Genomic DNA, 27512 nt, shown 5'->3' with positions numbered 1-27512 from the left:
ATGTTCTTCTGAAAGGAACCAAAGAACGAACAGTCATCTGAATAAAAACAAATTGGTAAATTATGCAGATTTTTCATTGAATATTTGATCTTATTCTATAAACTGTTAGAAATACAATAAAAGATTAAAATAAATTTAAATGATTTCATTTCCTCTATTAGAGGAGTTCTGGTAGAACAGAATAAAGATATTATATTAAATGTTCATATTGAACAGTTTTGGTTCAATAATTCAACTAATCAATGATTAAGTTAGTTGATTATTTCAATAACTGATTTCAGATAACTCATGATTTAATAAGGGTTTTTATTTTTCCACATTTTTTATCGTAATAAAACATTTCCTGATTATTCTGATCAGAAACATGCAGATGCCATCAAACATGTTTAATCTTCATATACTTTATTTTCTTTGGGAAGCTTCAATATTACAGGATTTTTCATATTTCAGCTCAGAAAACATGATAAACGTTACAATAAATGAGCCTGAAGGATTCTGGGAAATAAGGCAGCGAGGTTCAGGAGGGAGAGCCGAGCGGCCAACGCCTTCATGTTCCGTCTGACCCAAACACACCGAGCGAGACCCGACCCGGCAGAACCTCCCCCGGCGTCATGGCTGAGGCTTCCTGTCAGCTCAGAGGGGGACGAAGGCATTGTCATCATCATCATCAGTCCATCTGTGCAAAACCGGTCGCTCGGAACCGGCCCACTCTACATTCACTCTGACCCAGACGGCGCTGAGGAAAGGCAGAAACTCTGACCAGAACCGGGTTCTAGTGAGGGATGGCAGCTCATGTCCCTGAAGGCAGAAACAGAACCGTAAGGCATGGCTGGCGCTGAACTGCAGTGTGTGTGTGTGTGTGTGTGTGTGTTCTTAAACCACCTAATAAATACAAACATGGAGGAGAAACTGATGACTGAGAACCAGCAGTCACTTCTTCACCTGATCTGAATCAGATTCAACTAGAAAACAGGAAGAAAACTCGTCCCGTCATTTTCACCGACTCCGATTGTCTCCAGCTAATTCAGAACAAAGAGCCGTGTAGAAACACACCTGGTGGTGTGTGTGTGTGTGTGTGCGTGTGTGTGTGTGTGTGAGAGAACGATGTTACACAGAGAAGCTGCTATGTCGCTTCCAACAGGAACTTTGGCTTAAAGACACTTGTGTGTGTAGTACATAACAGCAGCCAGTAGGGGGCAGTGTGACGCGTCGAACCACGTGAATCAGTTCAGTTCATATGAGCAGGACGCGACGGTGTGGAGGGCTGGGCCGTGAGGTCATCGTGAGGTCATGCACTGGTCCTCATAGAGCGGTGCTCTCAGTGTCCAGGTCGCAGGAGGAAGAGGAGGAGGAGGAAGAGTTGGCGGCCGTTAGCTGCTGGTCCACAGTGAGCTCGGGTACGGAAGCCTGACCGGGTCTCTTCAAAGACATCAGCGGCTCTAAATGAGACAGAACAGGTGAGTGACTGACGATGATGATGATGAAGAGCTCTACTAAACACATCAATGGAAGGAAAAAGAAAAAGTTGAACTAGAACCGGGACTTTGGCGCTTTCATTTAGATTCATTACATAGATTTGAAGTCGTTTAAATTTTTCAGCGATTATTATTATTTTTCACATATTAATATTATGCCTGAAACCGCGATTTCCGGACCACCCGACAGTCAGACAGTAAAGCTACATCGGCTAACATGAAGCTGCTCCAAACGATCTGATTGGACGCCCGAAGACACTGCTGTTGATTTCAAGTTGTGCTAACAAGCTGATAGGCTAACTGCCTAAAACAGCATCTGAATGCTAACATGTAGCAGCTAATGCTAATGTTAGCATCCACAGTCCAAATTTCTAAAGAAGCTTGTTAAAGAAAAATAATTATTGTTTGGTGCTTAATACAGCTAATCCACGACATGTGTAAAGGTATAGCCAACACTTTAATTTGGAATAGTTTCTGTTGAGCAGTTGGGAATGCAGCAGACAAGGCAGGGCCTTTTTTGCCTCCCCCGCTGAAGACAGAGCAATAAATTTGCATTCCGAAAAGGGGGAAGAGACTTCTTGGCGCCTCTCCCTCGTACCTGGCGCGGCCCAAGACGAAGTCGTCCGCCCTTTCACTTAGACAAAAACCAGACATCGGGGCTGTGATGAGGGGAGTTTCTAAGTTTCTAATTGGTCAAAGAACGGAACGCCTTGACTGCATATATTAAATAGGGAAACACCTCTTTCATTAAAAAAGTACAAGTCAGCAAGCCAACGGAGAGTTTTTTTTTCATCTTTTTACTCCACGTTGGGCGCCTTTGTCTGTCTTATGTGTTTTGTGTTTGTCTGTCTTCCCCTTGTGTGTTTTTATTTTTATGAGAAAATGCATATCTCTGTTCCTCTGCAGCTTTGTTGTCGATTGCTTTGTATGAGATTAAACTCTGTGATCTGTGACGTCAACACGCTTTGTTGTTGTTTCGTTTTAGCAGCACGCGGTTGCGGGTCGCTCATGGAGAACGCCGCTCGATCCCGGGCTAAATTAAAAGAGGAGGAAGGACCCAAAGGTTTTGTCCAAAGCTAGCATTAAATGATCCTCTCTTTTTTTAATAATTGGGGGCTTCGTCCGGTTCTGGAATCTTGGCGGGTGGCGGTCTCTCCCCGATCGATCTGTCCGGCTCGTGCGGTAAGACGTTTTTTAATTACTCTTTTGTTGTGTACAGCCACGCGGAGGTTCGACGCTGCAGGAGAAGATAGATTTGTTTTTTAAAAGAGTCTGTTGTTTACTAATTTAACAGGAAGATGCACATTACAGGGAATCGTGGCGGATTCAGATGGAAGGAGTTTACGTTGCCTCTATCGTAAAAATGCTGGGTTTCTTAATTATTTTTCTTGTGCCCTGGGAATCAATGACTGGGTCCCTAAAAAAGCAATTTGGGAATTGTGTATCAATTTGGTAGTTTGGGCTTGAATCGGCCCGGAGATTTGACTCAGCTCCAGCGGACTTATATTGGCCTATATCGGTTAAATCTAGTAAAGTATGTTAAATTAATTTTTCTCTGGTGAAACATTGAAAAGGAGTTGAATCGCTCTATAGGACTTATATTGGAATCAAGCTGAATCGCTTTATTGGACTTATATTGGGTTTCGCGTTGAATCGCTCTATTCATCGGTTAAATCTTGAAAAGTATGTTAAATTAATTTTTCTCTGGTCAAACATTGAAAAAGGGGTTGAATCGCTCTTGAAATAGGACTTATATTGGACTCGAGCTGAATCGCTCTATTGGACTTATATTGGGTTTCGAGTTGAATCACTCAGAGGACTAACTTTGCAAGTTGGAAAATGGATGCATTTTTGAAGCCGGCATTTTATTTTTAATTCCCCCGTTTGTCTCTTACGTTTGTTTGTAACTGTGTATGTGTGTCTGTGTGTGTCTGTGTGTGTGTATCTGTGTGGCCGTGTGTGTGCGCGTGCGCGAGTTCGGGCTGGCTGTGTGTTTGAGCAGAGTGTTAAGTTGTTTGCAAAGCGCTGTTCGCGTGAACGTGAGTTGATTTTGCTGCGTTTTATTGTACAGTTATTATGGACACTGAGTTGCGACACGTGCTATACGCTATTTTATGGTCGGGGTTCGTAGAAGAGTCTTAACGGGGAAAGTAGAACGATGGCGAAACGTGGTCTTTTAGTTTAAAAAATAAATAATTAAATAAATAAAATAGGAGTTAAGTACATAAAAACTGGTACCAGAAAACAAAATTATTGGTTGTGGTTTGATTTTAACATAACTTTGAGATCTCTCTTTTTAAACGTGCACGGGGAATTAAAAGGTTCCTTAAGATTGGAGTTTAAAATTAATTAAATTGACACATGAAAATATGTTAATAAAACATTGGACAATTCCTGAAGCTTCAGTAAATTTGATATAAATTTCAGTAAATTTGATATAAATTACAGTAAAACTTTGATAAAATGATGACTGACTGAGGAAATTTTGACTGACTATAAAACTTGGCCAGATGTGTTGTGTTTTGTGTTTTTTGTCTTCGTTTGTGTTGTCATTCGTGTTGGTCTGAAAGAGTGTGTGATCGGAGATAAGATACCATTTGGTATTTTATGTCATATAAATACAGAGCAATTTCTCAGTGCTGTTTGATGGTGCAAAATTTCTAGTTTTTACAAACATCCTCTGTGTTAAATTGAACTAACTTCTTAAAATTAAACAATAACAGCAGTAAGTGTGAACTGCAGTGTAAAGTTAGGAAGGTGATTAAAGGATAGAATTTTGATAAAATAAATCATCTGAACAAATTGAAAATAAATTATGGGTTCTAAGGTTAAATAAATGAATAAATACATAAATAAAATAAGAAAGAATAAGCCAAGAAAATTAGGTCACGGAGGATTGTAGTAATGATGTATTGGCAAATTAATAGATAAATACATAAATGAAGTGAATGGATAAATAGCTAAATACATGACTGATTAAGTAGAGAAATACATAAAATAAAACTGTATATAGAATTGAGAACTAAAATAGTAGATAAAAATGTTAATTATTCATTCTAGGCTGAGAAGGTAGCTGGAAAATAGAATAAAATACAATGAGTTGAAATAGGACCTTTTTAATGAGTTGAGGATAAAGAAAAAACGAAGATTTTTAGAGAAACAGGCTCTAACTGTAAGAGGTAATTGTTCAGATAACAACAAACTGCAATATGCAACTGACTCTAGATATTTTCACAATCAGTCTTTTTCAAACAGACCAACACTTTAAGATAGATAAAATATTGTTAAATCTACAGGACTTACGGATAATTAGACAGGATAAATTAGAAGTCACTCTCTTGTTAAATAGAAATTGGTTAAATATAGAAAAGTTTGCTAAAATTTACAAGATTTGTTGTTGAAGGATAACATTAAGTTTGAAATAACTTATTGGTTAATAAAAAACATTATATGGAACTATTGTAGAGAATCAATATTAAACTGTAATAAGAGATGATTAAATAGTGCCTGTAGACAGACGAGAGGGCTGCAAATAACATAAGAAAATTAAGGAAAATAAATAAATAGCACGAAACGAGAAGAAGCGACAAGTATGTTTATTTAGACATGAGACTGATGGAGCTCAAGGAGGAGTTATAACCCCATTCACAGAACTTCAGCACGGGAGAACGAGCTACAGCTGTGCTGTAACTTCTACCCCCACTAGATTCAACTAATTAACATGTGAAGCCTCTTTGTATACCACTAATTTTAAGTGCGAAGCAACCTCTGCTCACAGAAGTTCAGCAAGGGAGCACCAGCAGCTGTAAGGCAAATTATACTCTCTCCCATCGTTTACAGTACTTCCTGACGAAATATCTGCATGTAAGTTCATTTTTAAAAGTAGAAGGAACTAAAACATATCTGATGATTCCAGTGCCAAAGCCTAATAAAGAATTAGGTGTTCCTCCTGAAATCCTTATCGGCTCTCTTCCTGCCATAAAATCAGCCCCTCCAAGAGGTGAGGGAGGGGTTTTATGGTGGGTTGTAGATTTGATTTGTGCTCTGGCAGAAGAGGTTGCTCGGATAAGTGTAGTGACTTTAAAAATACAACTTGTAAAATTTAACAATACAAAAGGATTTAATTTTTTTTTTCCCTAAGGACCATAGAGATTGGCTGTTTAAATTTTAGGGTATTGTTTCACATTATAGATTATAGGAAGGAGTAGAGAGTCTTTTCTCATCACATAAGACAGGATTTTTGATGCAGTTTGGTTTCCTAGATTTAGTGAAACATTTTCTCTTTAAAGTAGATAGTTTAAACAAGCGAATACATAGTGAGTAAGGAATAATGTGGAAGATGTTAAATATAAGTTTTTAGCGTCAAAACACTGAGTCGACTGTCACATGCTGACACTCTTGGTAATGATTTTCTGGTTTCCTCTCATATTACTTTATATATTGAGTAGTGAGTGGTTTAGATTTTATCTTTAAATTTGTTTTCATTAGTCTGACTTTTTATTTAGCTATTTGTGTCAGTTCTTTGTCTATTTGTTAAATATAACAAATTACTTTCTTTCTTTTGAGTCACCAGTTTCCTCTTGACCCGTTCGAAAGGGGAGGGGGAAATTTGGTCTTTAGTTTAATTTCTTTCATTTGTAGATTTAGTGATATACTGACCAGTATTTTAGGATTTTGTGTTTAATTACCCCTTAGTGTGTTAATGGTCTGATCAGCCGTTATCTAAGTTCCCCTCATGTCTTATTCGGTCAGTTTGTGCTTACGTCGTTCTGTTATACCTGTGTTGTTTTTTGTTATGTTGATTTCAGTAGGGGCCCAATTTGTTATTTTTGGATTTTCTTTGTTAACTGTGTTTGAATTTTTTCTTCAACGTCTTTCTGCCTGGTTTATGCATAACCTTCACTGAGTCTTAATTGGTACACACGTTTTGTCAAACGCTAGTGAAAATTTTTGAGAAGTTTGTAAAATGACTTATTTGACAATCATAACAGTAAAATGTAATTATGAGTTTTAAAACTGTAATGTGAAATGTTTTTTGAAAATAGTAATCTTGAAGGTTTACAGCATGCTATAATAACTTGTTCTGTTTGTTTTGACAGTTTGCCTGTTAGGACGGGGCAGTATTGGGTAGAATTTCTCAGTAAAATAATGACCCTGTTTCATCAACATCGTTAGTTAACATATTAGGTAATGATGATACATTAGCCAGTAATGTATCATACAGAGGGAGAATATGTTATGGGTTTATTTTTATTTTTATATTATTTAATTAGATTACTGAAACACTTATATTACTTAAACAAAACTTTTGAAGAACTTGTCTGATATGTGCTTATTTTACATGGCTTTGAGTTGTTCTCCATTAAAAGATTTTCTGACAATGGGCTAACATATTTTGAGAAATTAGATAAATTTATAGTGATAATGAAGCATATTTTGGTTAATTAACTTGGGAAAATAATTATAGAAATTAAAATATTATTGTGTCAGCCATTTTCAGAGCATTGCTTTAATGGAGCATGAATGTTTTAAGAAATGTTTTGAAGAATCTGTTCTTGATTAAAGTTATCACTAATCAGTAAAAGTACACAGGCGGGATTATAATGATTTTTCTAAACTTGATTTTGATTTTTTGATTTACATCCATTTAAAACGATTTTGAATAAAACTTTAAATTCGACGACAAGTAAAAGCCTAGGTAAGATTGGTATATTTTGAAAATGTCTGGATTTGTTACATTATAATTTCTCCAGGTTTGACTCTTTTGAATTTTGTTTAAGGAACGCATGTAAAATGATTTAGACAAACAACCAGTAAGATCTAGTTTGTTCTATAAAAGTAATTTGACCTGGACTGTTTAATTCACATTGTTATTCATTTTTGATGGTAAATGTAAGCTTTACAACTACATTTTTAGGTTTTTGTGTTTGTTTTGTTTCGTTTGTTTGATCCTATTTTTACAAGATTGCTTTAAGAAAAAATCTGCATTTGTTTAACATTCTGGGAAAACGTTACTTTGGAAACATGTCTTTTGAAGCAAAAGATTACAGGGTTTTGGTATTTTTCATCGGTTGGAGCTATAGTATATAATAATAGCAACGTAAATTGAATGGATCACATCCACCATTTGATGAACAGAACTGGACAAAGTAGGAGATAAGGCTTCACGGGATGAGTTGCTCATGGTTTTACACACAGACTGGCCTGGAGTTTCGAGCTCCAGGTGGGACTCTGTCACACAAGCTGTCGTTTGAGGAGGAGTGCGGCTGCTTGGAGGAGCGGTTTCACACTTTTTAAACGATAGCAGCCACAGAGTCACGAGCGGTGGAGGATTCACTCAGACACGAGTGACTTGAGATGTTTGTGTTGAATACACAAAATGAATGATGCTTTTGGAAAATCTGATCTCTGTTTGTCGTTTCAGTTTGCAGCCGTTTTCCTGGTGCCCTGTGGGTGTGGTCTCATTCAAACTCTGCGTTCTTTGATAAAAAGGATTAAAATAGTTCCTCTGATGGGAAGTAACAAAGCAAATTTATTTTTAGGTGAAACCATCGTTTGATTATGCTGACAGTAATGCAGATGATATTAAAGAATGTTGTAATTGTGTTTCTGATGCTAATGAAATTCATGTTGAAACAAAATGTCTGTTTTATTAACCTGTGACAGGTCGTTTCCTAAGATCTAATTTCCTCACGAGGAGATTTCACTTTCTTTTTGAAACTCACGGTTATATTGGCATAATAATCCAATTTTCAGTGAGCAACGGACGCTAAGGTGGAAACTTGAGGTTTCCAACCGAGGAGTTCAGGCTGCAAGAGGATCGACATTAATTTTTATTGCGTGTTTTTTCGTTCGTTGTGAACTCTGACAAGGACTGTCGTTTTGTTTTTTGCGCGCATTTTTTGAACAATTCCTGACGAAGACTTCATATTTTTTTTTGAGAGACTGTTCATGGACATTTAAAAAAAAAAAAAACAGAAAAAGACGAGCAACAGATTGTAATTTTGTGTGTTTCTCATTTGACAGATTGTAATTTTGTGGTGAATGTTGTCCTTTAAGTTGCAGACATTTCTTACTAATTTTTCTATGTATGTTCCTGTTTTATTTTTTTCATTTTATACTTTAGGTTTTTTGTTGTCCTGTGTTTTTGATTGTATTGTGATAATTTTTGTTTTATGATTTTACATTTTTTGTAAGGATAAGTATTTCTTACCCTTGGGTTTTGTTTAAAAAGGGGGACTGGATATAATTAGGGTACGTCACTCTTTTGGTTTTCATTTTTTGGTTTTTTTCGTTTTTCTTTTAGTTTAATACACAGTTTTTGGCTCTGTATTAGAAGGCTTAATCAATTTTAGTGAGGTCTGTTTTTCAGACCTCAAAAGGGGGACTGTTAAAGAAAAATAATTATTGTTTGGTGCTTAATACAGCTAATCCACGACATGTGTAAAGGTATAGCCAACACTTTAATTTGGAATAGTTTCTGTTGAGCAGTTGGGAATGCAGCAGACAAGGCAGGGCCTTTTTTGCCTCCCCCGCTGAAGACAGAGCAATAAATTTGCATTCCGAAAAGGGGGAAGAGACTTCTTGGCGCCTCTCCCTCGTACCTGGCGCGGCCCAAGACGAAGTCGTCCGCCCTTTCACTTAGACAAAAACCAGACATCGGGGCTGTGATGAGGGGAGTTTCTAAGTTTCTAATTGGTCAAAGAACGGAACGCCTTGACTGCATATATTAAATAGGGAAACACCTCTTTCATTAAAAAAGTACAAGTCAGCAAGCCAACGGAGAGTTTTTTTTTCATCTTTTTACTCCACGTTGGGCGCCTTTGTCTGTCTTATGTGTTTTGTGTTTGTCTGTCTTCCCCTTGTGTGTTTTTATTTTTATGAGAAAATGCATATCTCTGTTCCTCTGCAGCTTTGTTGTCGATTGCTTTGTATGAGATTAAACTCTGTGATCTGTGACGTCAACACGCTTTGTTGTTGTTTCGTTTTAGCAGCACGCGGTTGCGGGTCGCTCATGGAGAACGCCGCTCGATCCCGGGCTAAATTAAAAGAGGAGGAAGGACCCAAAGGTTTTGTCCAAAGCTAGCATTAAATGATCCTCTCTTTTTTTAATAAGCTCCATGAATCAGAGAAACTGGAAATTTGCACGTTGCTCCAATCTGATGAAACATCTCAGATGTTCTGGACCGGATCCAAACATCAAACTACTGCAACGTTTTAAGGTGTAAAATTGGACCCTGCTTCACTTTTCTTCACATTTCTGACCTAGTTTGTCCCGAACCTCGGCGACAGCGTGAGGAAGCTGTGAGTCCCTGAGTGGACCGGACGGACCGACGGACGAGGAGCTTCAGCTCTGGATGTTCCCAGGATGTGACGGAGCCGCTTCTTCCTGCTGCTCTGACCAGCAGGGGGCGGTGTTCGGCTCAGGGCGGGAAAGCGGCGACAGAGGAAGATGCGCAGGAATGGAGATACTTAAAGCTCCGAGTCCGTCTCATTAAAATGATTCTGATCCAAATGAAACCAGAATCGTCTGAACAGAACTGGGTTCAGATGATCCGGATGTTCAGGGATGGACAGACAGATGGACGCTGGTCTCCTCTGAAGGCTGAAATCGGGCGGTTTCCTGTCGGCTGAATCTGAATCAAACATCCGGTCGGATCAGAACCAGCTGTGGTTCTGGTCCATCTGGGTTTAGGTGAATTCTTGAGGGAGGAATGTATTCAGGTCATTTGGGTTTTGGCTCAAACGTGATTAAATTCAGAACCATTTTCTCCATGGCGAATAAATTCTGGAATACTCTCCGGGTCGGCCCGGCCCGAGGCTCGTTGGGTCGATACTGAACGATACGCTGCCCTGAAATAAATCCCCTTCCGAATCTGGTTTCGTTATGATGGATGTTCAGGAGCGGCCCGGCTGGAGGTCTGGTTTAAATCGACCCAGTTTCCAGAACTCTGGTGGTTCTGGACATGTTGGACAGAACCAGAACCAGAATCTACCAACCTCACTACCGCTACTCTACCCTGTGGAAGCAATAACAGCATTAGAACCTGGACCCGGCAGCCTTGGACCGGAACCGGGTCTCAGCTGGTACCCACCCGCCATCTTGCAGACGCCGTTGGTGTCGCCGCTCAGGGCGGGGGGCTGCGGCGGCGGCGGCATGCTGGGCCGGTTCCGAGGCTTCGGGACTGGACGCGGCCGGGGGAGCGACCCAAACCCGGACTGGGTCGGGGGCGGGACGGCGTCCTGGCCGGCGGTGGAGGGGGGAGGGGGGGAGTCCGGGGGGCTCGGGGTACCCGGAGGAGAGGGTTCTGGTTCTGGGCAGGGCGGGTCGGTCCAGGGCGGGGGGCCCGGAGCGGGCGGCGCCGGCGGAGGGTGGTTGGGGGCGTGGAGGGGGGGCTGGTTGTTGGAGTGGCGGCGGGGCGCGGCGCAGGGCGGGGGGGAGGCGGGGCCGCAGGAGGAGGGCGGGGCCACCGGCTGGCTGGGCAGGGGATTGGACGGCTTGGGAGGGGGCGGAGCCTGCTTCTTGGTACCTGGAGGACAGACGGACAGGTTCTGATGTCATCACCAGGTCACTGAAACTAAAAACCGTCACAGTTTGATCATATCATCCAAACTGACTGACGGGTTTAGAGACCCGGTTCTGATCCGGTTCCATGTTCATACCTGGTGGAGACGTTTCCTGTTTTACTCCACAAAGTGAAAAAACCTGAAGCTGCTGCTGCTCCAGCAGGTTGTTGCTAGGCAACCACAGATCAGATCAGACCGCAGTGAAGCGTCGGGCGCCGACTCACCTCGCCGCATCGTGTGAGGACTGGGCCCCATGGATCCGGTCCCAGACGACCCGCCGCCTCCAGAACCGTTCCTCTGAGGAACCGGCGTGGGCGCCGCCGCAGCGCAGTCCCGCAGCTTCAGGCTGCTGCACAGAGAACAGAAACCAGAACCAGAGTCCATCAGCAGGAGGTTCTGGTCCAGAACCAGCAGCCATCGTGTTCTGGTTCTGGACACTGTGGGTCAGAACCCGGGCTGAGCATCAGCTGCTGCTGCTGTTCAACTCCATCGGTCACATTTTATCCGATCAACACAAAGAAACGATTCTCCCTGAACACAACGCGGCCACAGTGAAACACGGTGGCGGCAGTATCATGCTGTGGGAGGCAGGTCAGAGTTCAAGGACGGAACGAAACCCAGAAGAACCCTGGAGGAAAACCTGAGTCTGGGCTGGAGAGTCACCTTAAAGAATGGCCTAGTCAAAGTGCAGAGCTGCTCTCTGCTGGTGTGAAGCTGCGACTCATTATTATTATTTCACTTTGGAGTCGACATGAAAATATGAACATTAATTTTCCTGCTGTGCCTCCATCCTCCACCGGGGGGCGACGGCCTCCAGGGAGCAGGAGGTTTCCTGTTCCTGTTTCCTGTTTCCTGTTCCAGCTCATCCATCATGTCTCCTTTAAACTCGACGCTCATCAAAATAGTAACTTATCCAGATTACAGTGACTGTAAGTTACAGACTGTAATCTGATTACTGGACTGGATCCAGGAACACATTGATGACATCACTAAACATTTAACACCAGAATTCATGAAGATCTGGAGATGTTTGTTTAAACAGCAAAACATCTGGAGCTGCAGCAGCTGCTGCAGCAACAGCCATGCTGCTGCAGCAGCTCTTACCTGAGCTCCTCTGTGTTCTGGGTCAGCAGCTGCTGCGCTGCTGCCAGATCCTGGACCAGGCTGAGCTGGGGGCCGTCCAGCCCCGACCCCCCCACTGGAGGCGGGGGCTGAGAGTCAACCTGAGGGCCCTGGGGGCCGTGAGGGACCCCAGGGCCCAGGATGGGGGCCTCCACAGGGGTCAGGGGAGGCTGGAAGGCAGGTGAGGTGTGCTGCTTTCTAGCTAAGGTGCTACTGCCTCTACGGAGGGCGGGGTCCGACTGCTTGTTAGAGCTGGGGGGGCAGGAGGACAAAACGGCACAGATTTACCCCAACAGCCCCTTCAGGTGGTAGAAAATGCTGTTTGTATAAAAAATGAAATTGGGCCTCCGTCTCTTTAAGAAGCTCCTGCCCTTCCTGAAGCTCCGCCTCCAGGAAGTCGTCCCAACATGGCTCCTCTATTAACCCTTTAACGTTTTTACTGCGTTGTTCTGAGCAGCAGCTATAATGAGCTCAGCTGGTTGCTAATTGCTGCTGGCTAGTCTGGAGGAGCTGAAGCTTGGAGGCGGGGCTAGGCCCACCCAGGTGTTCTATCAGCTGAATGGTTGCCATGGAGACTAAAGGATTCCTCTAACATGAAAGAATCAAAGCAACACTGCAGGGAAAACATGATGAAAGATCAAAACGTGATTTTATGATGCTGGCCCTTTAAGAGGAAGAACTGAAGTCAGAATAAACTCCTGACAGGCGGATCAGAGGAGGAGAAGGAGCTAAGGGCTTCCTGGGGGGCGGAGCTTAGGGTGATTACTTGTCTCTCCGCGTGGCGTCAGCGTCTGCTCCCAGCATGCTGCTCCTCTTCCTCTCCACGCTGCAGTCGGCGTCCGGCGGGCTGCTGTGATTGGACGCTGCCGGCGGCGGCATCACAAACATGCCGGAAACATTAAACTTCACGTCTGGACAGGAAGCAGACCGTTACTATCATGTCCAGCTTTCAGCCAGGAACAGGAAGTTCTAAAGCTCCACTTCCTGTTCCAGAGTGATGAAGGGCCAGAACCACAGCCGGCCCAAAGGTCCCGACTCGGCCAGAACCTACCCTCAGGGAAGAACCAGTCGGCGTGCTGGATGATGGGCTCTATGATGGCCACCACATGCACTGAGGTCGCTGCCGCCATCTCCGCCAGACTCCTGCAGGCCAGCGAGACGAGAGCAGAGATGAGACCCAGACAAGACGAGCCGATGAGCGAGCGCCCGCTCCGCCTCCTACCCCTCAGTCTTGGCCCACAGCAGGTTGGGTCCCAGGACGATGGCCATGTTGCTCGGTGTCATTTTGTTCGTCTCGCTGTCCTGAGCCAGTCTGGCTAAAAACTTCACCAGGTACCTGCAGGGAGACGGGGGACGGACGCTGAAACCTGAAACGCAGCGCTAAAGGAAGGCTGAGCTGACTGACCTCAGGTTGTTCCTGTTGTTCTTTGGTAGTTTATCACAGACGAGCCAGAGCGCCTGCAGCCGTTTATCTGGGTCTGAAACACTGGAACCACAGGAACACAGAGGAGCCGTTAGCTTCAGGCTGGACAGAGATCCTCCGTGTCTGCTGCAGGGAGCTGGGCGCCTTGCCTGGAGGCCTGGATCCACTCGTCGTAAAGCTGGGAGGTCATCAGAGGGTCAGGGAGCTCCCGCAGGTACGACTTCAGAGCGCCTGATTAAAAACACAGAAACAATCCACTGCAAAACGGCTTCAGTTCAACCGGCTGGAAAAAAACTAACCAGAAAACAACTGGACATTTCTGCTACCTCACCAGGCCTGCTCTATGTGACCCTTCATCCCTCCAGCCACAGGGGGCGCCGTCTGCCTCATTCGTCCTGAACTCCATGGAAACTTGGTATGAAGTTACTATTTCAGCGGCAAGTTGCTCGACTTTCAGGGTGTTTGGGTCGTTTTGTTGGGAGTTGCTAATTATTTTGCTGGGATTTGTTTTTAGGTCATTTTGTCTATTTGATCGTTTCTGGTTCTCGGATCAGAACTCCACAGAGAAGTTTGGTTATTTTTTTTTACCCCTCCAGGGTCTTTTGTGGCTCTAGTGTCCCTTATGTGACAGCAGGCTGACAGGAAACGGGGAAGGAGAGGGGGGAAGACATGCGGTAAATGTCGTCGGGTCCGGGAGTCGAACCCGCGACGGCTGCGTCGAGGACTCAAGGCCTCCAAATATGGGTCGCGCTAACCGCTACGCCACCACGGCACACCCGAAGTTTGGTTATTTTTGATAAGTTTGTGTATAAAACTATTTGAGATCCTGAAGCAGGACTACTGATTAGCACTGGTTGATGTTGGAAGGATCCGTAACGATTCGGCTGAACTGCCATGGACCCATTTATTCATTTTTATGAAGTTTTTGACATGTTTTGAAATGCTAATGCTTTTAGCATTCTTAATGCCTATGATTCCTGGGCTTGTCAAGTTTTGAATGTATTTTTCAGTGAATGGATTTTTGTATGATTGAACAAACTAATTTATAATTAATGTAAAACATGGGTGTTAATTCAACCCTTTGATGTTGGGGAGGAATGTTTGAACTGCTGGAAGATGAACCTCCAGCCTCAGCTCTTCTGCAGAAACTGACAGTTTTTCCAACAGGATATACCTGAAGTAGCTCCAGCCATCTTCCCACAGCATGATGCTGCCACCACCCTGCCTCACCGAGGGGATGGTGAGTCAGAGTTAGCTTTCCACCACTCAACATTTCAGGCTGGCCGACGCTGTTTTCTAACCTGAGTTTATGACTGAATGAAGGTGAAAAAGTTCTAGGGTGTGAATACTTTGGCCGGCCACTGCAGCCACCTGCTGTGAGCGGGTTGGACCGTACCGGCGACAGCGTGGGGGTCCGAGTAGAACTCCTCCAGCTGGGAGGTGGAGCAGTCCAGCGCCGCCTTCAGCTTCTTCAGCTTGGAGGCTCCAGCTGCGATCCTGAACAGACCCTGGAACATAGAAACAGGCAGAAATGTGAGTTAAAACACAGAGAAACTGCAGAAGCCAGCCCTGACTGTGAACAGCTTCCAGATCTGATGAGTAAAATGGATCTGCTGCTGCACAGCAGGAAGCCAAACACACGGCGGCGGAGCAGCCAGGACAGATGCAGCACTTCTTCTGTCTGAAAGCTGTGATTTACTGACAGCAGCTTAGAGATCAGACCATTGTTTTCTAAGACTGATAGAAGAAATGATACATTTGTCTCCTGTTAACCAGTCAAAGCTGCTCTCTGCTGCTGCTAGCAGAGCGATGCTAGCCTGTCCTCCAGCTGAGCGGCTCACCTCCTCCTTCATGCCCGTCTCCAGCAGCATCATGACGCAGGCCTCCATCGGCACGGCGATCTCTCTGCCGCTCCTCTTCAGGTGATCGTCCAGAGCCGTTCCAAACGCCGGTTTCTCTATCCAGGAGTCTGAGCCGGAAAAGGAGACAGCAGAGGGAATGGAGATGATTTCTTTCCTTTCTCTAGTAGAATAGTTCATGTAAGAACCAGAAGAAATCCTGAATGAAAGAATAAACTTGTACCTGCTCCGTCTTCACAAAAAGAGAAAATCAGTTAGGAACCTATTTCAAATACACCAAACATCAGATTATTTAATGCTTCATCATAGTGGTTTCACACTATAGATACTGTATAAAGTGACACCGTTAACTAGAATGCATCTTTCCATCATCACTGTTCTGAATCTGTTTGTTTTAAGTTTCGTTTGTTTCTCTTCTTAATAATCTGGTTTTGTTTAAGTGCTTTGGATATAAATTTAAAAAACGCGATCCTCCATCAGTGTCGTTTTTAGTGACTTCACTTTATTTACAGCTCTGAGCAAACGCTCCCGTTGCCATGGTAACTCCCCTGACATGAAGCTTTGTGAACATTAATCTCTTCCATGTCCTCTATAGCTGCCATATTATTTCTTTTTGCCGTTTACCACCGTCAGCCTTCATTTATACAGCTAGCATTAGCATTAGCTGCTAAGCTCCTCCCCCTGCCGCGTCCTGTGGTCATTTAAATGTTTTTGAAATGTTTCTCTGTCTGCCTCTGTGGGACTAAGTTAGAAAGAAAATGTCTAGCAGGAGTTTGAGCATCAGACTGAGGGTCAAAGGTTATTGTTGATGCATGTTTACCGTCCAAAACTCTCCTAAACACTTTGTCCAATCAGCAGTGAGATGTCAGAGTCAATACAGATCAGAGAGAGTGAGACGGGAGGGCGGCTAGAAAAACCAGGTGTGTGTGTGTGTGTGTGTGTGTAGGCTGTGAGTCAGGGCCTCATGCTGGGCTGATTAAGGTCACATGTTTGGTCAAACAGAAAGCAACCAGGCTGCAGAGCAAAGAAATAAAAACTAGATGAAATCTTCACGGCTCAGGATCTGAAGCAGAGGACGGACTCTGGTTCTGGTTTCGCTGAATGTGGTGAACAGTAAGTGGACAGCTGAGCCGTTTGGTGTTTCCTGCAGGTTTCTACCTTGCTGGGCCCGGATGGCCGGCAGAACGCTCTCCAGGACAGACAAAGACTTCCTGTGGTAATCAGCCTGAGCCTCCAGGAGCTGCGCACACACACACACACCCACACACACACAGAGCGAGAGGAGGGAGGGATCAGCTGATGCACAATAACAAACATCATGGATGGATACGCTGCTGGCGGCTCTGCAGACGTGAACTCACGGTGATGAAGTAGTGGGCGTAGTCGCCTTCTTTAGAGAAGAAGGTGTACATGTCTGCAGCCAGCTGGTCCTGTTCCACAAACCGTTAATCACATTACAGCAACCATTCATTATTAGCTGCAGAATAAAGACTAAAAAAGGACATTTACTGAAACACAGCAGTAATGAAGCCAAACTACACAAAATCTAAAAACATTTAGCATATAAAATAAGAACATTATTAGTCTGTAAATCTCTTCTAACTCCTCTGGTTCAGTTTTAGCTTCACATCCTGGAAGATTTATCCCATTAATTAATCAGATAATCAATAATAATCCCCAGATCATCCATACTCTGCATTTCTGTTGGGCTTTTCATGTGTGAAGAGTTTTAAACTGCAGATGATTAAACTTTCACTAAAGGAATGAAAAAAGTGACTTTTAGGCAATAAAATGTTTATTTTCATCTTTTAATGTATTTCTAATATTGCATGAATTAAGATGAAGCGGTTAAATGAAAAATCTGCAGAATGTGACTTTAATCTGAATGCCAGAATAATCAACAGAATAATATTTACTGAAATAATCATTTGCAGCCCTAAATGTGTTTATTATGATTTTTAAAACATCATAATAGAATAAAATAAATAAAAACAGCAAACTATGTTGCTGTAAAACAACTTCTGGAAACTGCAACCTGCCGCCCTGGTTTCCTCCCAGTTTGTTTTACTGGGACCTCAGCAGTGAAGCCATTGAGCAAGGCAGCATCATGAGTTAGTTATGAAGGATATGAAGGAGTTATGAAGGATATGAAGGAGTTATGTCTCTGATGTGTTTAGAAAACTTAATCAGCGAAGCGGCAGACCGTCACAGCAGCTCTGAAATCACATTTTCTTCTGTGGCGTGATGATAACGCCGCACAGTGACTGCAGAGCGTTGCCGTGGGTTACCTTGCAGAGCTCCACCTTGTTCATGGCCTCGTCCACTTCCTCCTTCAGCAGGTCCGCCTTGGCCGTCAGCGCCTGAGTGTTTGTTCCTGAGATTATCGACTTGGTCGCCTGCAACCACCTGAGTCCAGAGCAGCAGCGCAAAGCAAACGTTAGAAACACGGAGGAAGGCCTGGAAACGATCAGAACCAAACCGAGGCAGACGGACCGGGCTCTGGCAGAATCGTAGTCCAGCACCAACTTGGCCAGCTGCTTCCTCTGCTTCAGGATGTTTGGGATTTCTACCTGAAATCACCAAGCAGGACAGAAACAGTCCAGTTCAACACGGAAGCACACATCCAGGAGGAAGTCGGCCCAGGTCCCTCCATCATAATGGACCAGAACCAGACCCGTCAGCATGTCGGACCTCTGCCAGCTGGCTGAGCGGGTCCAGAACCTCCTTCTCCATCTGCAGCTCGTGCTGCATCAGCTCTGTGGCCAGACGGTTCTCCACCTCGCCACACACCTCCATCATCTTCCTGTGGACGCAGACAGGATCAGGCCGGGTGACGGTTTCTCACCCGGAACCGACGGCAGCCGATACTGGACTCACCCCATCAACGAGTCTTCCCCCAGCTGGGTTCCTCCCTCCACCATGGCCTGGGACAGAGCGGTGAGAGGAAGCTTTTTCTGAAACAACACAGTAGCTCACATTACAGAGGAAACCAGCAAAGCTCTGGATCTACAGCTGCAGCAGTGGAAAAGCCTTCAGCAGCTTCCACTGAGCAGGACAAGAGGAGGAAGACTAGGGAGGAAGACGAAGTGATGAAGAGCTGGAGATGAAGATCCAGTTCTGCTTCCCAGAGTTTCATGCGTGGAAAACAGACACTGAGATGGAAAGGAGAGGAAGACGTGACGATTCAGGAGGTTTTTACCTGACCGTTTCCTGTATAGAGGCGCGGGACAGACTGGTCAGAAACAGAAACAGAACATCATGGAGCATTCTGCCGACCCCTGCGGTGCAGAAACAACTCGGACATTTAGGGATCAACAGGTGATGAACTTACATGTCTCTTCTCTGCTTCTGCTCCGATGTGACCCTGCAGACATGACACCATCTTCTTGTGCGTGTTGTGGGAAACAACGCGGACCAACTCCATGCGCCGCTCAATCTGTCAGCAACAGACTGAATGAACGCCTGAAATATTCACAACTTTTACACTGAGTCCCTTCAAAAACTCAAGCTTCAGAAGTTCGTCTTGTTTCAGATAGCAACTAAATGTAGAGAGTCATTCTAAAGCAGAATGGAAATTACACATGCTTTTCATTTTTATAGATATGAAATCTGATTCATTCACCAGGTCAGGAGAAGGAAAACCCTTAAACATGACCGGGACCACCTCCCCACCCAGAGCCACTCAGGGCGGCCCGGCTCTGGCCCGGCTCTGGCCCGACTGCGGTCTCAGCCAATCAGGTTCAAAGACGGACGCCGCAGCAGCTCTGTGGGGGGTCGTGTCCCCGTCCTGCCAGGCGTCTCACAGTCAGCGTTAGACTAACTGTCACCGTCTGATGAGTTTAAATCAGCTTAACTTCTGGCCAGCAGCTGAAGTTGGCAGCAGCATCTGGATGGAAACTGGAAGGAAATGGAGACGAACGGCGAGGAAACCCAAAAACCGGCCTGAATCAGGAATCCTCTGCTCCCCGTCCCACGTCATTCCTGACCCCCGCAGCGACCCAGCATTCCCAGAGCAGCTGGGCTCCATGCAGCGCCAACACACACACACAGAGTGTGTGTTCTTCCTCCTGCTGTGTGAAGACGTCGCTCCCTGGTCGGTCTCATGATGTGTCACAGGTCAGCGAATCCCAAAGACACGACCCAGTTTATTTACCGACTAGAACACGAGTCCAGACGAGTCCTGGACTGGTAGATGTGGCTCAGTTCTCACTTCCAGTCATGACGAGTTTCTTTCTGGTACCATAACAAGTTATGATCGAGATCCATACGGCAACTATCAAGTTATTTAAGTTTGTTTTCTCGTCTTTTTCTTCAATTCATAGATTTTAGATGGATTTTAATGAGGAAGAAATATTTAAAAAGCAGCACCACAAAATCAGAGACTTTGACTCCAAAAAATCTGAAAAATAATCCTGAATCTTAGATTATTGTAGAAATGCAGGAAGTGAGTGGTTCTGGCTCCAGGACCAGGATGAGGGAACTCTGGCTCACTGTGTGGATTTAATGTCTTTATTCAATTAAACAGGGACTTGGGTTTCAAAAGTTGTTTTTATTAGGGAAGCTAAAAAACTAAAGAAGAGGCAGAAACGAACCATCGGCCCGATTTAAGAGGCATGAAGTTCTGATTCCCCGTTTCTTTACAGCTGCAACCAGAAATATGCAGGAATAATCTTAAGGACGATGATCCAGTTTTAGGAAACTTCAGGACAGAGTCGCTAAAAGCACCAACGTTAGAAAAACCTCCAGGTTTATGTCCGACTTCACCAAGTAGGCCCAAACAAACCGAAACGCTCACAGAACCGGGTCTAAGCTCACAGAACCGGGTCTAAGGCTCTGGGCTCCAGAGAACCTCAGCAGAACCATGATCCACACCTGGACAAGGGGAGAACCTCCAGCAGGCCAACCCACCAGAACCTCCAGAACCTGGTCATGCAGGGAGTTCTGGTCAGGACCGGTGCTGACCCGTTAGCTCAGGGGAGCCCAAACGAGACCAAGATCTACGTTTTCTCTCACCAGCGGCTGAGATCTGCCTCACGACACGAAGACATAAAAATTGTAAATTAAACTCTATTGATTTATTTTATGTCCATCAGTTACAGCAGAAATAATAAAGTGACAGAAAACCTGATGCAGTTTCTTCCTCAGTGAGACTCTGTCACTGGGAGGAGGTTACTGGTTTCTCAGTCACAAGCTGGTTGCAAACCTGAGGCCAGCAGGTGTCAGTCAGTTATGGTAGATCTGAACTTTGACCTCAATATGAGAAACTGACAGGAGGAACCAAAGAGCTCTGTAAAGGTAAAGGCAAATCTTCTGAAGTTGGGATATAATTATGGCGGTAGAAGCCATTTGTTTGTTACTTACTGAAATATATTTGTCCTGTTTGATGTTTGTTGTTAATGACTTATACTGGAACGAGGTCATCAGTCCAAGTTTGTCGTTTATTGAACGTTCAGAAACTACGGCGGCTGTGATGAGCCACAGCGAAGGTAAACAAAGGTAAAATAACCTGAACAGGTGATCAACTCGGAACCACTCCTACCTTTTTACTCTCTCTCTCTTTTTGTCATTAAGCACACCTGTTACCATGGCAACCGCCTGCGCCCCGCAAGCCGAGCAGAGGTTACGTTAAAAACATGACATTCAGTTCGTTACGGTATCAATTTTCCAGGCTTGATATTTATTTCTCTGTTATTGATCAGCTGATTTAAACTCCTGCTCTGCTGCCAGTTGCTCTCTGAGTCGCTTTTTTGTTAATGAAACCAAAACGCACCGAATTGCGCAACACCTTGTTGAAACAGTAATTACTGAGATTATTAATTTTAACATGTTTTGTAAATTTTTATTCTTCTTCTTTAATGAAGCTTTAGGATCTTAGTGAATATTTTGATAAGCGCGTCAGAAGAGGAAGTTCTGGTCTCAGCGTCCTGGCGCCGTTCAGTTTGTCACCTGCTGCCGAGATCCACTCAGAACCTTCTGCGATCGACCGGGACCCATTAGTTAGCTCAAAGTAAAAACAGCAACCCTGAACATGAGGAACCAAAACATTTAGATGTGACATCACTTCCTGTGTGTAGTAGAAAAACAAATCAGCTGAGCGGACAGATTTAATTCCCACATGAGAACCAGAGTGATGGTGGAGGAAACCAGACTCTTCTAGACTCTCAGGCTGGAGAAGAGCAGATGGAGTGGAGCTGCTTCCAGCCAATCAGATGGCTGCTTGGTGACTCCACTGAGACGCTAACAGGTGTAGCCGTGTTGGGAGGTAATGATTTACCTGCAGGAGGTCATCGCTGAGGACTTCTGTCTTCTCTGCTCTGTGGGGAGAAAAGACAGCGAAGGAAAACAGGAACATCATCAATCCTCTGATCAGAAACATAATCCACTTCAACACGTTTCCTAAATACCATCCAGCTTCATAATAGTTATATTGTGTGTTTATTGTGTGTTATCTATGAAAGCTTTAGTGATAAATACAGATTCTAAAACAAGAGAAGAAGACAGATGTTGTGTTTCTGCTCTCAGTTTCTGGTCTTGCCCTCATGTCTGCAGAGACTCGAGGTAACAGCCATGCAGATCTGAGCCTATTAATAGCAAACTAAGAGTTGAGGTGGAAGAGGTCATGCAGATTAGATTCAGTTAAAGAAAGAGGAGGGAACCGGGCTGAGTGAGGAACGACTGCAGGTTCACCAGAACCACGTTTATTTAGACTAAACCTGATTTACTGTAGGAGAAAAGACACTGAAATGATCAGACTGCTGTATGAACCTGCTGACATGTATGAGTATTAATTAGCAGCGGGTCTAATTAACAGCACTCGTTTTGATAATTACAAAGATTTTAACGCAGACAGAAGTACTGAGCCGAACCCTGTGGATTTTGTTTCTGGTAGCCATAAACCTGATCCACTAACGATTAATTAATTACATAGATTCTAACTCAATAAATCACAATTATTCTTTATTTTTTTGACATATGAAGGTTCTTCCTGAACCCATGCTTTCTTATCCGCCTGTAAATCTGATGCTAAAGCTACATTGCTAACAGCAGCGATGGAGGCCGATTCTCTCAGATAGTTTCTGTTTCTAAACGATCTGATTGGACGATGGAAGAGACTGTTGTTGTGTTCAAGTTGTGCTAACAGCAGTTAGCCTATCAGAAAAGCCATGCTAGCTTAAAATAGCACCTGAATGCTAACATGTAGCAGCTAATGCTAATGTTAGCGTCCACAGTGCAGATTTCTAAAGAAGCTCCATAAATGATGAGAAACTCTGAGATGAACTCATCTCTGATATTGACTTGATATTTATGATGTTGAGCTTATTTGTCTATTTAATTGAACATTTAAAATTTATTTATTTATTTTGTTGAGATATATAGTTTGAATAAAATGTGGTTATATAACAACAGACCCTGAAATTAACCATTAAACATTTTAATCTAATATTAATGCATGTTTAAGCTATAAAGTGAAGAAATTAGCATAAATTACCAGATTTCACTACTAAACTCTAAAGTGGCATGCAGCAGCTGCCAGTCTGAGTGCTGCAGCTCTAAATGCAGCCCAGGCCTGGCTGCAGCAGCTTCACCATGAACTCCAGTTACCTCCAACAGCTGCTTCCACTTACAGCTGAGGCTGCGGCACCAAAACACAGACGCTGCGTTTTAGAGGCTGGAGATGAATGGAGAGCGTCTTTATTGGGCCGAGCCTGGGCTGGACTCGGAGGGAAACTGGTGGGGGTTTGGGGCAGCGCGGCTGGGCAGCCTAAGAGGTCAGGAAAAACCTCCCGACTCGGCACAATTCAGCCAGCAGCTTCAAAACGACGGCTTCCCTTTGGCCTCTACAGAAGGACAGGAGCAAAACTATTCACACCTTTCAACTACTCATGTTGACAATGTGAAGTGACGTCACGTTTCTCTGGAGAAGCTGATTTGTCTTTCTGATGCACTTTGAGGCATTTATTAGCAGCAGGATGTAAATAAACTGAACCACAAACTTCAAAGTGTTTACTGGGATCTAACTGATTTATACACACACACACACACACCTCCCCAGTCTGGAGCCATTGTTCTGCCATAAGCTCGTTGCTAACGCTAAGCTTGTCTGCCCTCATGCTTTATATGCTGAGTTAGCTTCAGAGCTACTGGATAACGGCGCTAAATGGCTGCAGCTAACGATTATTTTAGGAATTATTCTGATTAAAGACACATTCTGCAGATTTAACCACCTAAGCCTTTTTTATATAATATCAGAAATACTTAATATGCAAATAATTCAATTCCTGTTTTAAAAATCAGAAAATGAATATGTTCTTGTTTCTCCTCTCCTTCCCTTACTGAAGGTTTCCATCTGCAGCTAAAAAGACTTTCTGCTTTGTTATTGACAGATTAATAACATGCAAAAGATGCTGAACACGATTATTTTCCAGAATGTGAACCAGGTGGAACAAAAAGTTTTAATGTTTCCCTTTATGGTCGGGTTCTGGTTTCATTTCTCTGAGCCCGGTCCAGTCGGTGTTCTCCAGACGTCTGCAACCTCCGAGGATCATCAGCCGTTTGCTTCCTGGGACGAACCAACAGGACAGCAACTGTTCTGCTGAGTCAGCTGATCAGAACCATCATGGCCGACCCAACGCGCCGCACCGCAGCAGCAAGGTCAACATCCTGTGCCCTCAGCTGAACGGTAACCATGGCGATTCAGGATGAAAGTAGACAGGAAGTGAAAGCTGAAGCCATGAGCAAACTGGACAGACTGTTAGCGTCGATCAGCAGGAAGAGACGGCTTCAGGGCGACGGCAGCGGACCCCGGTCCAGATGGACGGAGCCGCAGGATTAACGGAGCTCAGAGTGGCAGCCGCCACCTTGGACTGAGCAGGTGACCCCGCCTCTCGCCCGAAGTGTCTCGCTGGAGGTCGGTACCAGCGGCCCGCCCAACCCCACAGGGGTCAGAGGTCAGGGGGAACCTCAGGTCCACCACTGGACTATCAAATATAAGTGAGGTCATCAGAACCATCCGTTTCATTGTTCAGACTGTAAACATCGACCCGGTTCTGGTAACAGCTTTACGTCAATGATGTCATAAAATCCAACAAATCAAGCGAGGAGATGAGTGGTTCCCTCTGGAACAAACATTCAACCAACACAAACATCGTTTCTTCGTTTTTCATCAACCGATGCACCAGTCTGTGCAGCGTCGCCCCCTGCTGGTCCAATCCATACCTCCGCTGAGCGCAGCCATGGCAACAAGGGACTGTTCATAATTCTAATTCTTCTGAAATCTTGCTTATTTTGGATATGCGTATGGCCTTAAACGTCCTGTGAAGGTTTTCACTCGGCTGATTTTAGGGTTATTATCCTCCAGGCTGCAGCGTCTGATCTTCTCCTCTGACCCGACTGCCTCACCAGGACGGGTTCAGAGGTCAAACGCAGTAAATCAGAGTAGCTTACATGAAGAAATTAAAGATGTTTGCTGACCTGGATCATGTGCTGCCTGCTCTAATTGCGTCGGTCTCTCCAGAAAATGGAGCCATCTTCCTGTTTGTAGAAGACAGAGGAGAGACTTCCTGCGCCGCCGCGCTCTGGACACGCTGTTCTGCCTTCGCACAATCACAGGAACCCCGGGCGGCGGGGAAGGCCGCCGAGCTGCAGAGACACGCAGCCCGACGGATGCTGCAGACGCCGCCTGAACCTGGCAGTTTAACCCCTCTGATGCCGACGCAGCAGCAGGAAAAAAGGCGTCTGCTTCTGCATTTTCTCTGCTGCTGCTGTAAAAACAAACGGCGACGTCTCCAGATGTGCAGCTTGGTGCTGGAGCTGATTCTGTCTCACCTCAACGTTTCCACTGAGGGCCGATAAGGACATTTCTATTCTCTTAACGGGGCGGTGCTGTGTGTTTTCCAGGCACATGGTGCCTTTTAAAGCATAAGCCAGTGACTATTTTGAAATCAGCTGTTATAATGCTGCATATATCAAATATTACTTGAAATAAATGCAACTTTAATTTAATATCTTCAAATTGGGTCTCTGTCTCTTTAAGATCTCCTGCTCTTTCTGAAGCTCCGCCTCCAGGAAGTCGTCCCAACATGGCTCCTCTATTAATCCTTTAAAGTTTCTACCAGCACTGCTCTGAGCAGCAGCTCCTATAATCAGCTGTTTGCTAATTGCTGCTGGCTAGTCTGGAGGAGCTGAGAGGGAGGAGCTGCACTTTGAAGGCGGGGCTAGGTTTATCTGTGTTAATAGCTGACAGATCAAAAAGTTGATTTTACACGACACCGGCCCTTTAAATAAAGTTTGAGTTGGAACATGGAGACGCCTGGTGACCTCAGACGACGAATCAGATCCTGTTTTCTCCTTCATCTGAAAATTCAGCAAATTTATGAACACAAAGTGGCTGAGCATCCATCAGCCTGTTTACCAGCACCGCCTGCTGCTGCAGCACCGCCTGCTGCTGCAGCACCGCCTGCTGCTGCATCACTACGGCTCAACTCAAACCTGGATCCTCAGTGAACGTTAGCGTTTGTTGAAGCTAGCGATCAATAATCAATAGGTTGCTGAACACGGTGACTGAGACTCTCCGAGCCTCCGGACGTCAGTGGCTGGATAAATATTCTACTGGACGGTTTTAATAAAATCACAGCCAATCAAATCATTCAGTCCTTTCATTTGTGCAACTTCCTGTTTGATTATGAGATAAACATCCATCCAAACTGAAAACTTCTCAGCTCTTTTTAACTCATTTGAAGCATAAACAATAAAGACTTTATTGCAGATTTATTACTGAGTTGGATAATTTAATAATTTGTGAATAAAAGCAGCAACAGATTATTCACAACTGCAAAAACTGATGAACATGAAGAAAGATGGTGGTTCTAGATATTTCCTCTTAAATGACAGATTTCCACATTTTTTGGTTTTATTGTGGATCTGTGGCTTTTAGGTCCCACGTTATAATGCGATACATTTATCTGATGTTTGATTTTTATTTCCCACACGTGAAAATGTTTTTTTCCGTACTTGTGGCCTTTAGAAAGTCTTCGCACCCTGCTGTGTTTCTGCTGCCATAATCAAAAACACAAGAAATGCTCGGATTGTACTTTATATTTAGACTCATGTGACTTCTGTTCTCTCTGAATTCAAACTGAAAGTAACTGACTGAGAGCCAGCCGGGCCTGTGTGTGCAGCTGTTGCAATAAAGAAGCCCAGTGAGCAGCGGTTCTGGTTCTGTCCAGTTAAACTTCCCCACTAACCTGCCAACAGTCTGATTAGCGAGCTGCTTCATCCGATTGAACTGCTTCTTCATCTTCGCTCCTCCGCCAGCCGAGTCTCTTCAGGTCGGGCTTCTCCAGCGGGTTCTGGCCCAGTTACCCGAACTTCCCGAACCGCGCAGCCGTCGCTATGACAGGGAAAAACAAGCCAGAACCATTGGAGCCCGAACCCAGTTAGAAAGCGGCTGCTAGCACCACCAGCTAGCCCCTCTTCCCTCTCGGAGGAGAAAATTTAGGGAAAAGTTTCCGCTGAGGTCCGACATCCCACCAGAACCTCCCAGAACCTCCTTCTGGGCACATTTACGTACATTAGAGTCCAGAAGTGAGAGGCGGCGAACTTTCACTGGCTCCAGCGGCTCTTCATGGCTGCTGTCCGGACCGTTAGCCGACGAGCTAGCGACGCTGAGCGCAATAATCCTGGAGGGGGGCTTCTTCCTCCGGCTCTCCTCTTCCTCGGCCTCTTCCTCTTCCCCGGACCGGCGCAGGAAGTAGCGCCGCAGCCCGAGGCCGCAGCTCCTCCCCGGACCAAACAGCGCAGCTCATGCCCCTAAATATGACCCTAAATATGACCCTCTGCGCTGCCCATAGGGAAACTCTGTAAAAACACCAACACCATGAGCTATGGAACATCAATATTGCCACACACAAAAACGTCCTGAACTCACAACGTTACTTTTTGATTAAAATTAGAATTCTGAGGGGGGATCATTGAAATTAAATTCACTAAAAAAAAAGTTTTTACATTTTTTCTAAGAAAAAAAACTGAACAAAACTATAAAACAATTTTATCAGAATTCTGAAGAAT

General features: G+C 44.5%; 1 protein-coding gene across 3 annotated transcripts; it reads right to left on the bottom strand.

The window, feature by feature from the left end:
- Positions 1-289: 289 nt before the first annotated feature.
- arhgap17 (Rho GTPase activating protein 17) lies at positions 290-27286 on the bottom strand. Of its 3 annotated transcripts, XM_023340586.1 has the most exons (22): positions 27016-27286; positions 26690-26835; positions 21721-21760; positions 18778-18882; positions 18646-18678; positions 18324-18400; positions 18138-18249; positions 17940-18016; positions 17735-17852; positions 16808-16876; positions 16605-16686; positions 15429-15556; positions 14984-15095; positions 13737-13818; positions 13570-13650; positions 13387-13500; positions 13216-13307; positions 12931-13075; positions 12147-12416; positions 11267-11391; positions 10571-11005; positions 290-1439 (listed from the first exon to the last, which is right to left on the bottom strand). In XM_023340586.1, the coding sequence occupies exons 2-22, from the start codon at positions 26740-26742 to the stop codon at positions 1303-1305; spliced, it is 2487 nt and encodes an 828-aa protein (XP_023196354.1). In that variant the 5' UTR covers positions 26743-26835; positions 27016-27286; the 3' UTR covers positions 290-1302. The 3 variants fall into 3 exon arrangements, with proteins under 3 accessions (XP_023196354.1, XP_023196355.1, XP_023196356.1); XM_023340587.1 differs by lacking the exon at positions 18646-18678; XM_023340588.1 differs by lacking the exon at positions 12147-12416 and having other exon boundaries at positions 27016-27285.
- Between the last annotated feature and the right edge of the window lie 226 nt (positions 27287-27512).

This window comes from Xiphophorus maculatus, chromosome 10, assembly GCF_002775205.1.
Source record: "Xiphophorus maculatus strain JP 163 A chromosome 10, X_maculatus-5.0-male, whole genome shotgun sequence".
NCBI classification, from domain to species: domain Eukaryota; kingdom Metazoa; phylum Chordata; class Actinopteri; order Cyprinodontiformes; family Poeciliidae; genus Xiphophorus; species Xiphophorus maculatus.
The sequence above is the reverse complement of the archived record's forward strand: the minus strand, read 5'-3'. Positions and strand labels throughout refer to the sequence as shown.

Excerpts from the sequence above, each read along its gene's own strand:
- arhgap17 (XM_023340586.1), bottom strand. The coding sequence starts at position 26,742 with ATGAAGAAGCAGTTCAATCGGATGAAGCAGCTCGCTAATCAGACTGTT. Across the intron at positions 13,076-13,215 it reads CGACTGGTTCTTCCCTGAGG|ACGTGAAGTTTAATGTTTCC; the intron begins GTAGGTTCTGGC and ends CTTCCTGTCCAG. Across the intron at positions 12,417-12,930 it reads GACGCCACGCGGAGAGACAA|CTCTAACAAGCAGTCGGACC; the intron begins GTAATCACCCTA and ends CTGCCCCCCCAG.